This window comes from Anopheles marshallii, chromosome 3 (assembly GCF_943734725.1).
Source record: "Anopheles marshallii chromosome 3, idAnoMarsDA_429_01, whole genome shotgun sequence".
In the NCBI taxonomy this organism is placed as follows: domain Eukaryota; kingdom Metazoa; phylum Arthropoda; class Insecta; order Diptera; family Culicidae; genus Anopheles; species Anopheles marshallii.
This window is the reverse complement of record NC_071327.1, coordinates 71,246,545-71,260,523: the sequence shown is the minus strand read 5'-3', so window position 1 is coordinate 71,260,523 and position 13,979 is coordinate 71,246,545. Positions and strand designations below refer to the sequence as shown.

Below are 13,979 nucleotides of genomic sequence, written 5' to 3'. Positions count from 1 at the left end.
CACTTTAACAGATGTCTTACCGAATCACCCTAATGGGCGGCGTAATTACGCCACCGTGTCATTAACGCTTGGAAGTAAAGAATTGGAACAGTGAACCCTTGTTCTGGTCCGCGGCATCGTTAAGTTATTAAATATCGTTTTCGATCGACCGGCAATGCTCTAGTGTGGATCGAGGGCAGATCCCTGGGCGATGAGTAGTTTTCCCACTGATGCGCTTCATTTAAAAAAAAAACAAAACAAACAAAAACCTCCCCCCCCCCCCCCCCCCCCTACAACTAGCCCTGCGGCTGCGTTGTGCACCCTTCTTTAGCCAAGTGTCAGCGCTGAAGACACACTTCCACATGTCACGTTCGTAAATTTTGTATGTGGAAAACCGCCCGATTGCCGTGTGGCAAAACTTTCCGTCCTTCGACACAAAACATGACGCCGGTGGTCGAGATCTCCTTCAGTACGGCGCTATTTTCGTGCCGACCTTCCTCCCCGGCCCGTCGTCGGGATTTGTCTCCCCGCCGTCCGGGGTTTCGCCGGTACAAACCGGACCAGGATCATCTGCTGCCGGGTTTTATGATGCACTCCCTGCTTGTCGTGTTGGGTGAAGGTTTTTTTTTGAGAGGAGGAGAATACAAAAAAGAGTCCCTCTACACCCATTTGCATGATATAAACCGCTCTGGTGCATGTTATAAATGGAACCATTTACGTCCGGTTGTCGGTTTTTGGGGATAGTAGTGCCGTCTGCTGCTGCTGCTGCTGCTGGCCCCGAACTAAAGATTAACGTCACCTGCGATAATGGGCACCGCACAAAGATAGTGTACGGAAATGTTGTTCAAAACCATGGAGGCAACGTCTCGGAGCGCGTGAGCTGGCATGGTAAGGTCGTCTATCCCGTCGGTGCATCTTGGGTGTGTGGAACAAATGACCGCACGCACGACAACTTAAGACATCACGCACGAATGAGCATGATTCGTTGTGAGTGGTGTACAATAGTCATATTTTTTTTAAATAAATGTTTAACGATGTAATTAATTTATTGAAGATTTTATTTATATCTTTGTCACGAATTCTGGCTTTGTCACGATGCGGCAGATAGATACATTGCCGTACTTCGGTAGCTCCAACTTTCAAAGAACGATTCCTTCTACGAATCTCCAGAGGGTCATTTTCCAAAGGCCCTTTTGCAGAAGTTTGCTTTTAAAAAGCTTTAACTTGGGGGGAAGTGGTTGCTTCTCATGATGACAAAAACACCTCAAAAATGGCCATCATTTTCCCTCCATTTTGCACACAAGAATAATTAAAACCAGCAATTCGAAATGCATGCAAACGCGCTGCATTGTGCAACACAACAAACAACCCGGACGCAACATGTGCACTGTTTGGACAGTGGGGAGCTTTTGTGTTTTTGTGAAACAAGGAACCTCCAACGTCGTACCGGGCATAATAGTGCACCGGCGGGTGCGAAAATGGAATCCGTTCGCTTGCGAGTGTTGGCAAGTTATTGTGGTGCAAGTTTTGCGCGGAGGATGAAGCTAAATATGTGCGGGCATTTTTACGATTTTTCGCCTGCTTTATCAGCCATCTAGGTGCAGTAGTCGACCGGCCCGGCGTGTGTGCATGGTGGCGAGAAAAAGATTGCCTAATAAACCTTCAGAGTACGCGATATAAATCATAAACCGTTTCCGGAGGGCACGGGGAATGGTTTTTTTTTTTTGCCATTTTTCCCATCCGACCGAGTTCTTTGAGGGTCTCATAGGTGAAGAGAGAGAGGAAGCGGAATGGTTAAACGTTGCATAAATGCATGCATGCCGAATGTGTTCATATACATTCTGAGCTGAGCGAGCAGTGCTTGGCGCACACGGGAACTGGACAGATGAATAGAAACAAAGGGAGAGGTACCACCAGGCGCCTCCAAACCCCCGGAAGCCCAGTGCCCGCTGTTGCCATTGTGTAGTGTTTGTGGTGTTGCCACTATTGGTTTTCATTTCGTGCATTCAAGACACGAATGCAGATTTGGATGCAGTTTTGTACTCCACCATATCCACCATTTTTTTTGCATAGGTTATGTGTGTGTGTGTGTGTTTTTGTGGGTTTTTTTTTTTGGGGGGGAAGGGGGTCAGGTAACTAGTACAGAATCGGAAAAACAAAACATCCAAACTCAGCAGTGAGGTCTCAAATATAAAATGGCAATCTAAAACGCGCGACGAACTGTGCATTTCGCACAGTGTGGAAAACATATGAGCAGCAGTTTTGGTTTGGTTAGCAATTTTTTCGTTGTCTTTCACCGACCGAAAGCGGGTGCTAACCATGGGAAAAATATGGAAATTGAACAATGTACTAAAAGCGTGCCAGCACAACAGAACCGGCCAGGCAAGTTGGGCCGCTGCGGGGAGATAATTCTATGCAATCGCGTTAAGCGAGGCGACCGGTGGTGTGAAAGCTGTGGGGTCCATTATTCATGGGGGAATAAGCACGTGGCCAAATTTGAGATTTCAGACAAAAAATGGTGAATCGGTTTTTACCATTTTTTAACCCGACCACGGACTCGGCGCGCTTTATGCAAAACCCGCTACCGCGGCATCATAAATCCCCGATCCCGCACTGGTAAACGCACCTAATGCAATTAGTGTGCGCAGCGCAACAAATCGTTGCATTTCGAATGTCCGCCACTACCGAATGGGGCGCAGTCCTGCTATTGTCCCCGAATTCAGACCAAACTTGATTCTGTGGTTGGAGTGAGATTAAGAGCGGTGGCGAGAGAGAGAGAGAGCGGTTTATTATGCATTCGGTTGTTTGATAAATCATCCGCTTACTTTACATAGGACGTGTGGTGTTGTCGACTCGATCGTCTGATAGATAGCGACAGCTGCCTGTTCGTTTGCAGCGACAGCATTATGCAGCGGCACGTGCAAATTCCTGAAAGTTTTAAACTCATGGGAAATGTCATGGTGCAGCTACAGCGGTTTGGGAAAATAAAACTGCCTCCGAACTGCCATTAACTATGCGATGTGATGTATGTCCACGAACTACCTAGAGGAAGGTAGTCGTACAGCTTCTCATTGTAAAGAGATTTGAATCTAAAAAAATATAAACTAAAAAAAAATCTAATCTAAAAAAAATCTAAACTAAAAAAAATCTAATCTGAATTTAATCTAAACCAAAGAAACACTTTAACGTAATGGAGAGTTGTTAAATTGTAATAAAGTCATCTCATCTGATGATCATGAAGATTTGGACTTGCAGTCAATTTTAGTGTCCATTTTCAAGGATTTGTATCATTGATTGATGTGTACGTATCATAGCTTCATTACCGTCGACACACTATTGTGTACCGGCTTGTACGGTGAGAACCCCCCGTTGGCTTGGTGTAGATTTCCAATAACCAGGATCAGACGCGGCACGTCAACTACCGGTTTGCTACAAGCTGCATTATGAAGTGGTATGTAAAGTTTGACATCAATCGCGAGCTTCATTGCATACTGGTGTCGTCGATAAACAAGATCTTCCGATGTGGTCCGTCATCGGATTCTTCGTCCCACCAGCATGCAATCCGTTGCACCCAGTGATTTCACCGCGCAAGCCGCACTCAACTGCGGGCTTCGGTTTGGTGTCGTATTACTTCCCGTACTTCGCAGTTTTCCTGCGTTCCCCCGTAGTCTACACTATCTGGCGCGCTTCGCCATTAATGTCAAAGTTCCCACGAACGCGTTCGGCGAAGGTTGACTCACAGTGCTTTGGCATGGGCGTGCTGCAAACGGAAGGATGGCACCTCTCCACACTGTGCCACATCTTACTGTGCGCTTCTTGTCATCGTCCGTTGGTCATTGTACCGCGCGTCGAGCATTTGCTGAGTCAGCAGCTATCAGATAACTCGCATGCACATTGCATCGCCGAGCAGTGCGCGCTGACAGCCGGCCCGATCACTTGCCGAAAGCAATCGGGTTCGCATTGAAGTGCGGCTTTCCGCAAAGAAGGAGGCCAATGTAAGGTTTTGAATAACAAAAAAACTACACACCAAACCGAGACCGGAGCACTATTTGGCACTTTTATTCTGACGAGAAGCAGACGGTACTTGTCAAAAGCCGACAACCGATCGATAGCCTGCTTCCGGGACAACGTCATGCATCTTGGGAAAGCGGTGGTTGGAAAACGGCTGGAACACACGAGCTGTGGCATACCGAGGAGGGTTCACATTTGACAGCTTCCGGATTTTAGAAGTAGAGCGTGTCTTTCGCTTGCTTTGCACACTTTGGAATGGGACAAAAGATGGATTTTGTTGTTTGCTAACGCTTGTTTTTATGTTTTCTTCTATTCCTTTTCCAGGTACTCTCTGCATTGGACATCCTGCAACCACCACATTTGGATTTCTTCCAGGAAATGTATCCTTTTCAACTACAAATCGTACAAAACCATGCTCTTTTACTGCTTCGTACGGCCTAGGTTGTGAAAAACTTCTTTACCCAAACGACGAACCTATCACCACTGCATTGGAATTATTTAATCATCTTGATGGCTTTTCGGAGGCTTTAGCAGACCTATGCATAAATAGTTATGAATGGTTTTGGGCAGTGGTTTTCCACGATGGCGTATACAGATTTTCGAGGAAATTGTAACCTAACAAACGAATACTTTTCGAGAAGCAATACTGTGAAAGGTTTCTCCAAATGCGAACGGTGTCCAAAGTTTCCTGAGGTCGATTTGTTACAGAATTACGTGTTTGTATGACATCGAAATGGGAAACAATTATTCTTTCTTAAAAGTTGATCTCTTTCTTTGACTCCCTTATCAGCGTTGAGGATTTTCCTTGCCATAATGTAGGATTGGGAGATCTCCAATCCAAAATAAAACTCCGAAAAATCCTGGTTATAGAGGAGGTCCAATTAGACCAATCAAGTTTTGAACCCAGCCGGATTATGTTTTCGAATCATGACATTGAACCGATCTATCGAGTAATGTTCAAACCAAACTCGGTTTATGGAGTCACCAATTCGGTGTGTGATGTCACCTAGTTGGGTAAACTTGGACCCAACGTTGTCCGAAACTCTAAAGATGCGGACGAAATAGTTTGCTCAAAGCCCAACTCTTTTACTCTCTCAAAGGTGTTTCAGAATCACCTGTTTTACATGTGTAAAGCGGCAACGGCAAGAACTTATTTCGATTCTGTCTCTGATGCGTGAATTATTCATCAGTTCACCCAGTCGGGCGATGTTACCTGTGTCTGCTCATGTAAATTTCATGCAGCTTCAAAGTGTCCTACAGTTAATGAAGCGTTTGGCCGAAAGAAAACATTTGCATAGCAGAAATGTGTGCGCTCCGAGAACATAGTTCCTCGTCTCATTACCGCGGAAACTGTGAGAAAGTTTGTTCTTTATTTCTGTAAGCTCTATTCGGTGTATAATAGTAACAAATAGTGCAGCATTTTTGTAACAGTAACCGAAGATTCTCATCTTCGTTGGAGTGAACGAGAAACTGGGGCATAGTGTCACCAGTCACGATTCAAATGCGAGAGAAACAGACCAACATGCGCTTACCATTGACATAGTCGTCGGTAACTGCTAGGAAAGAACATAACGCAATTTCGGTATTTTCATCGAAAATGTTGTGATCTGTAAGGATATAGCAAAAAGCAAGAGAAAAAAAATCAAAAACCCCGAACAAATATCCATAAAAACCAACAGCACACCATCAGGCGCGAGAGGGCGAGGAATTCGGTTTCCGATGCCCGATAGCGAAAGATTTTTTAGCATAATATCCCACTTGTGCTTTATTGACAAACTTTTCACCACAATTTCCATTCGTCGGTTTCCCGGTTTTACGCAAAGCTAGCGCCTCTCCGCTATCTACTTATGCTTCGCCTGCCCAACACCGGCAAACGGTGCCACCCAACGTTCTGGCCCAGTGGGCGGTGATGCTGAAATTTGCCACTTTTCATAGTGATTTTATTTTATGCAACGGCCCACCGTACCATCCCGGATGGCAGGGCAAGAAGCAAAGCAACCAGCTCCCAGGAACGTTCAAGGACATCTGTCGCGGCAGCAGGGCGTAGCCCCAAGAACCGCACGTCTGCAATCCACCCGACATCGGAGATATTCAGAGAGAGAGAGAGAGAGAGAGAGAGAGAGAGAAAATCACCCCCCTCCCCCAACGAAGGATGTGTGAGAGAACGAGAACGTGTGTGTTACGTCCTCCCTTCGGTAATATGCTTACTTACATCAAGGACGTGTGAAATTGCAAAGCTCTGGCGCGCATCACGGACTTTTTGCGTGGCAGCCCGGTTTTCTTCAGAATTGTTTGGTTTGGTTTGAAGCAATCCGTGACTATCTCCTATGGGAAAAAGCGTTCAAATACTGTACCGAACCCTGTGCGAGTTCCTATTAATTTGTAGTTCCGGTGAAACATTCTGCTAAATCACTTATGCAGTACAACAACTTCGAGTAAACAATTTTTGGCCCCCATCATACTGGGACGGGACGCAAATGCAAAAGGACGAATTTGAAATGACGCATTTTTCATTTCAATTGACACTTTTCGTAGAAATCATAACGACGGGGTGACATTTTACCGTAAGAATTAATTAGGGAAGCTGTCCCAAAAATGGGTCCCAAATCGAATAGCGAAAGGCAAGAATAATTTCCTATAATATTTCAGTTTTCCTTTTTGTCCGTTTTGTAGACCGAGCAAGACAAACATACACTCACAATCGAACACGGGTGTGAGTGCTGCCATTTGATTAATGGATGCAATTTAATTCTCCGTGGTGTACATTTTTGTGCGGCTGCTGCAAGGGTGTTCCGCTAAGCAAACGGACGAGCGGAATTAAACAAGTAACAGCTCCCGGCCGGTTTGCACCGACGTGATTCGTCGTATCCTTCCAAGTCACGGCCCGGTACGGGTTGCAACGAGCGCAAATGAAGGCGAAGAAGCGATGGATCAAAATGTCTGGAAAATTTCTTTGTTCCCACTACCCAACCCACTGTTGTCTGGCCGAAGCGTCCAAGGATCCCGATACGTTTCCAGACCGTGCTGTATACGGCATCAGCAGACTGTGCGCTGCGCTACAATGTTCCATCGCAAATCCCAAACCACAAATCCGGCGCGTAACTTACACCATCCTACTTCACTACCATCAAGTACCGGAGCCAGTATACAGCTATGGTTTGGTCCGAGTTGACCATTCCCTATTTCGAAACGCATTTAGTGTGAACTTTTTTCGTTGTCTATCCGTGCTTCCACACGTTCGTGCGTTTGCACGACACCACGTGACGTATCGACGAGACTTTCTACCAAACAAACAATGTCTCGATGCGAGTTCCGGGCAGCGTCCTTGACAGGAGCCGGTAAACTCGGCTGCAAGGAGCATGGTGACCGGGGTCGGAAATTGGTTGCGAGGACGGTACAATAATCGTCCGCATAAACTTTCGCCCTTTTGCCAGTAGCTTTATCGCAAACCATGTACGATCGTTCAATCGGTTGTCGAACAGGGCGCACTGTTTACCGCAGACGCTTGGTTGGGGGTGGCGCGTTCCCGCACACATTGGCATGTGTTGTCTGCTCGTTACTTGGGTTGTAAGGGAGTTGTTTATTTTGATTTCCGTTTTTTTTTGTGTGTGGTATAGCTACGAAGCGATTAGACGTCTAGAAAATGTTCAAAGTTTGTAAAGTAGCAATTTTTAGCATTAAGGAGCAAACCATCTAAGATATCTATCACTCGAAAAACAAGCATAAAAACTTTCAACAACAGTTAACACTTTTGCAAGAATGTCACAAGCTTCGAGGGGCGTTTGTGTATGTTGTTGTTTAGAATATTATAGAGACTTTGAAACATGAGAGTTTCTTTCGTCTCTCGCGTTTCGTCGCGGCGTTTGTGTATGTACGACAGTGCTGCTAATCCTCTGTTCAGCAAATACGGTCGCATGACATCACGATGCTTTGTGGCAGGTGATAAATAAGCTTTAAAGTTTGCAGACATTTGGCGTCTGCTTTGTATATATGCAACCTCACACGGCAACATGTGTAGACTCTGCCGAACAAGAATAGACTATTTTCTTCTTCACACAGCTCGTTGTCGATCACATTTTCCTTAATCCTATTTGCGAATGCTAACTAACACAGCTACGTGATTACGGAACTGCTCCAGTCGGATCTGCACAAAATCATCGTTTCACCCCAGCACCTTTCCGCTGACCACATCAAAGTGTTCCTGTACCAAATCCTGCGCGGCCTGAAGTATCTCCATTCGGCTCGCATCCTCCACCGGGACATCAAACCCGGCAACCTGCTGGTGAACAGTAACTGCGTACTGAAGGTACGTTGTGGCGTCTAACGTCTATCATTTTCCGCTGCTATCATTCTAACGCATCGCTTGTTCACTTTTAGATTTGTGATTTTGGGCTGGCTCGCGTGGAAGAACCGGATCAATCGAAGCACATGACCCAGGAAGTCGTCACCCAGTACTACCGTGCGCCGGAGATTTTAATGGGCGCCCGTCATTATTCGGCCGCCGTTGACGTCTGGTCCGTGGGTTGCATTTTCGGCGAACTGCTCGGTCGGCGTATTCTCTTCCAGGCCCAAAGTCCTGTACAGCAGGTAAGCTTTCCCGGCCGTTCACGGGCACCGGCTTCATACCACTGTTCGATTGTCCAATAATGCTCTGCATCGTCTGCGTTGCCCGCTAGCTTGAACTGATCACCGAACTGCTCGGTACGCCATCGCTGGAGGATATGCGGCATGCCTGCGAGGGCGCCAGAAGCCACATGCTGCGGAGGGCACCGAAGCCCCGGTCACTGACCGCACTCTACACGTTGAGTACCCATGCCACACATGAAGCCGTACATCTGCTCTGCCAAATGCTCGTCTTCGATCCGGTAAGTATGCAGCCTATCGTGTCAAACCCGACGTTTTATGGAACTAGGATGGGCGCGAGGACCGTGAAAAGGAACAAGAAGAAGAAGAAGAAAGAAGAGAAAAAAAACACACACACAATTGCTAAAATTAATTTTCAAACAAAGGAAATATCTACCCTGCCACATCTTGCCTGGGTAGGAAAGGTTACACACATTCACCTCACGGTGGGTAATGCTAGCCGGGATATATGAAAAGGGAAGTAGCGTGCAAATTGGCGCAGGAATCGATTGTTTGTATTTGTACTGCAGCGTCATAAACACGGTGGTACAGGCACGTGCGCAGGGTAATAGTGTGAGGGTTGATAGTGTAACTGACAGCAAACAGCGTGCGATTACTATTCTTTGTGCGATGATGGCTGATAACGACCTCGACGCAATTGCGTATTGCGCCTACGTGAAAATATGCCCGTTGAGTGTTCGTTTTTTTCTCTACTGCATCACGTGTATACGTCACGTCAGTGTAACATGGTAAAAATGATTCATTTGCGCAATAGTGTAAAGAATTATTTTTATTGTCGTTACTTCGAATTTGAACTACCTATACCTCAAATAGCGTACATTGTTTTGAACGTCGGAAATGAAATAGCTGCACCATCACGTATTTGTTAATCACAACATAAATAGATCAGCGACGCCCGTTATAATCCAATTCCGCCCATTTTCTTTCCCCAGGACAAAAGAATATCCGTAATCGATGCGCTAGCCCATCCCTACGTCGACGAGGGTCGACTTCGTTACCATTCCTGCATGTGTAAGTGCTGTTACACCACATCCGCTGGCATGCGTCAATATACTGGAGAATTTGAGCCATCAGCAACACAACCATTCGATGACCTATGGGAACGCAAGCTAACCTCAGTGCAGCAAGTGAAAGGTAAAAATAGAGCGGCCAAACCCCAGCATAATACCGGGAACCGTTTGCTGCGTCCAATCATTAGCCCTTATTTATTCTGTCTATTGGTTCTAATTATGGATTTTTCTCCCCTTTTTTCCCGGCCACCAATAGAGGAAATGCACAAATTCATTGCCGAGCAGCTACAAACGGGCCGCGTGCCACTCTGTATAAATCCCCAAAGCGCTGCATTCAAATCCTTCGCTAGGTAAGTAACCGGTATCCAAAACTGCATGCGTCCACCATGATGTCGGCCGATATGTTTTGTTTCTTCTGTTGGTTTACGTTGTTTTCATTCATATGTAGCTACTCTTGCATACATCCTTTCCTCCGGAAAAGCAAAGTATTAGAACCGGTGGGGTACTTATATTTTGTATATATATATAGAGGACTATGACTTTTTTTTTTTGCTCGAAACTCGTAAATAATGTTCACTGTAAACGGGGTTTTTGAATAGTGTGAGGTTTTGCTAGCAACATGAAAAACATTCGCGTTATTTTGTAATCAGTACTTTTAGTTTCGAATTTCGACTACCTCGGTTTAGACTGCACGAAAAGCCGTTTTTTCGTGTTTCTAGAAAATTCGTTCAAAATCTTTTTATTTTTTAATTACTTATTGTTAAGCCGCGTGACGAATGTGGAATATTAGTAACCGAAGGAACTGGAAAACGACAAGAAAGGGGAAGAAGCCATGAATGATACCGATGGTTTTGTGGTTGTTATTCGTCTTTCTTCTGTCTTTTTGGATGATTCCTCATCTAAAATATACAAAAGCGTGTTCCGGTTCCAGCCTAGTTGCAGGTTAATTTTTCAAAACAAGAAAACAATACGAGAAAATCAGGAAGCTCTTCTGCTCTTCTATTTCCCCAACCCTGGATTTCTTCACGCTCCCGTCCCTCTTCAGACCTTGCGCCTTTTGGTCTCTTTTATCACTTTCACTATTTGTTTATCTTGATTTTTTTTTTACAATCGTCCGTTTATCGAAGCTCACTTTTGTCATTGTGTTTCGTTTGACAACAGCAATAATCATCACATATCACCATCATCCAATCATCATCAGTAGCAAGCAGGTGGAAAAATCCGAAGCGCCACGGGTAGTAATCCCAATGAGACGTGATGTTACGGGGTGGTTGGTACGCTGATTTGTTTGCTAGAAGAAATGGCAAGCACGAGATGGACACACACAAAAAAACACAAGATATTAGGCGCCTCCATCGAACACACACCGCACGCTGCACGTTAGTTGTGTGGGTGTGGGCGGGAGAAGGTTTTGTTGACTGTATTTCAGAACTGCTGCTGTAACTATAGAAAATACTTACTAAACTATGCAACTGGATGTGTGTGTGTGTGTGCGCGTGTATATGTAATACGAGCAATGTTTGACAAAAGCAGAGGAAGAAGTGAAAGCGCAAATAGAGCAAACCACAGAAACGAAGCAATGCCACTTGCCCCCAAAAGATAGTTCAACTTTGCGCGGCTGCATTCTATTAGCGGTGCGGTCCCATTTTCTGCCCGCCATTGCCATTGTGATTTGTTGCACCAATCGCATCATATGACCCACCAGCAATAGGAGACGGGTGGCCCAAAAACCATCACAAAACGTCCATCACTCAACCTTCACTCACCACACCACCGTGTCACGTTCCGATTCAGCTAAAATTAACCGGACAAACATCACGCATCGGCACAAAAGTAAAGCAAAAGAGTGCAGGCTCAGGCAAAGCAAAGGTTGCATATGGTCCTTGAGACGAACACGGTGGAAAGAATGCAAACATCCTGACCATGACCCCATAACAATGATCAGATGCACTGGTTGATGCACTGTTACTTCTCATCGGTCCATCTTCCTTCGTCATTTGTTTGGGAGTTGTCACGGTCCTCACCGTGCTTGTGTTTAGCGTTATGGTCAATCACTCTCTAACCCCTTCGCTGTGGTTGGACACGGGGACGACGGGGTACTACTGCCGAATGTTGGATGGCCTGAAACGTTCTTCCAGAATCTATCCACAAGTCTTCAATTTTTCGCAAATAGGTGTGTTTGTGTGTGTGTATTATAAAATTTACTGTTCTCACTATACTAGTGTACTTTCTTTTCTTACCCATTTACATGTTCATGTTCATACTATACACCCAGCGCCCTCTGGGCTGGAAGCTAGTTTTACTTCATGTGTTTTTCCCTCTATTCTGCATCATAATACATTTATTACAGCGTTCACTTTTTGTGTTGTTACCGCTTTCTCTTCACTGTTTTTGTTCTTCCATTACAAATCGTGTTCTTACTCAAATGTTTTCCATCCATAATTCCTGTTATGATACTGTTACTTTGCAACTAACTGCTAGTTTCGATTGCTCCTTCTTAAGGTGTTGTCTCTCTTGGATTAGTTGTGGTTTTTTTTTTATTTTGTTGTTTCCACATCATATCGTGACATTTTGTGTTCAACACTGTTTAGTGCATTAAGATGCATTTGCCAATCAAATCATGGCAAAAAAAAAAATTATAGAACGAGTTGTAATGTTAAAGTTGTTTTGTTCATTAAATTATTTGATTGTAATAAATGCACTCTCCCATAAGCTTCCCCTTGCAAATGTTTGTTATTTTTGTATTTTTTCATTTGTAAGAAAATAAATGTTTGTTGTCTATTAAATGCAATGTTCCTCTAATAAAAAAAACCCACTTGTTGTTAAAACAAACATGAGCATTCATTAATTATTAAAAACCACCACTACCCAAGAGTTGAGCGATACCTCGTACCAGCTTTGTTAAAATCACATTCCATCCAGTTCAAACCCATCTTCCACTCACAACCATCATACATGTCTCTACATACACACAAGTGCCCACTATGCTTTGCGCCTTTCGATAGTTAATGCTTCTGCTACCACTGCTCGTTTCATACACTCTCACATATTTAAGAATGTATGCAAGCTTCCGCTGATAAACAAACTCCAAACCACTCCTTAAACAACCATATATGAACCCGTTCTAGCGAATGGTTTCCGTCCTGCTGCAGCGTGTAGTGTTCTACACGCCGCTGGCTGGCAGGACAATGGAACGGAACGACTTTCGTAAACCACTCACCACTCCACTTCTATATACCGCTAATATTCCACATTCGTCACAAAACTCTCTACGTCAAAATTGTGTATTTTTATGTTATTATATTTTGTTTTGTTTCGTTCACTTTAAGCAAACATCTTCCTTCCTTTAACACTAAAGACCCTGTAACAATTAGCAACAAATCAGCTGCGTTCTGTCGCATCGGCTTCAAAATCGAATGAACCACTTTCTGATTCGGGTTTTGAAACACCGTAAGCGCTTGAGTGTCGCCTTTTCCTGCCAAAAAACAAAGAAACTAAAGCCTTACCCTGTGCTTGCGTTAATTAATCGCATTTAATTTATGTACCTTTAATTTCGACTCTTGTCGACCACTGATAAAACGAAACAAGAGGAAAGAATGAAAGCATGAATTTTGTTTGTAAACGTTTAGTTCATACAATTAAACTACCCTGCACATAATGTTTCGTAGTTGTGAATGATTACCGATGCATTGCTCTCATTAACGTTCGCTGAACGGCCTTTGCTGAAAGTATCAATGCTATGATACGTCTCACTAGCATTACTCGTTGTATGTCAAAATTCCTGATTTAAGAATTAAAAAAAATACTGAGTATATTCTTCTGCAATAATGTTCATAATGTTCCATGATAGTTGACTTCCCTTGTTTTCTTGTTTTATTGGAATGTGCCTTACTAATTCAATTATGGGTTCGCCGTTTAATCATAACTACCATATTCAAGCATTTACACATATAAGATTATTTTATACCCGAAACTTCTTTTCTACATTGTACTTATTTATGTTTTATTGCCTTCTTTCATGTGCCCTTCAACCTGACCGTAGCTCAACCGTAGCCCATCCATCAGAACTGCCACCATCGCCGCACCAATGGGAATGACATAATGAAGCAATGGCCGCATAAAATGGAACGCTGTGAATGCCAACCAAATCAACAATTCGGCACTATAGACACGGAGACAGTAGTGGAGAAAGAAATTTTGAAAAACGGAACGATTTTGGGGACGTGTGCAAAATTGACACCCGAATGATTAGGCATATCTATTTGTGACGTTACTTCTCCTACACTAGAATTGGTTGCATACGAGACGTGTAAAAAGGTGTAGAGAGATCCAAAC

The 13,979-nt window shown here is 44.2% G+C and overlaps 1 protein-coding gene across 1 annotated transcript in view; it reads left to right on the top strand.

The window, feature by feature from the left end:
* LOC128715432 (serine/threonine-protein kinase NLK) overlaps positions 1 to 13,772 on the top strand; it is a 66,008-nt gene extending 52,236 nt beyond the window's left edge. Inside the window, exons 3-9 of the mRNA XM_053810330.1 lie at positions 4,315 to 4,370; positions 8,104 to 8,296; positions 8,368 to 8,577; positions 8,667 to 8,855; positions 9,567 to 9,768; positions 9,901 to 9,994; positions 13,687 to 13,772. Coding sequence (XP_053666305.1) covers positions 4,315 to 4,370; positions 8,104 to 8,296; positions 8,368 to 8,577; positions 8,667 to 8,855; positions 9,567 to 9,768; positions 9,901 to 9,994; positions 13,687 to 13,741 — 999 coding nt within the window. The 3' untranslated portion in view covers positions 13,742 to 13,772. The remainder of the gene's footprint in view (positions 1 to 4,314; positions 4,371 to 8,103; positions 8,297 to 8,367; positions 8,578 to 8,666; positions 8,856 to 9,566; positions 9,769 to 9,900; positions 9,995 to 13,686) is intronic.
* The last annotated feature ends 207 nt before the right edge of the window (positions 13,773 to 13,979 follow it).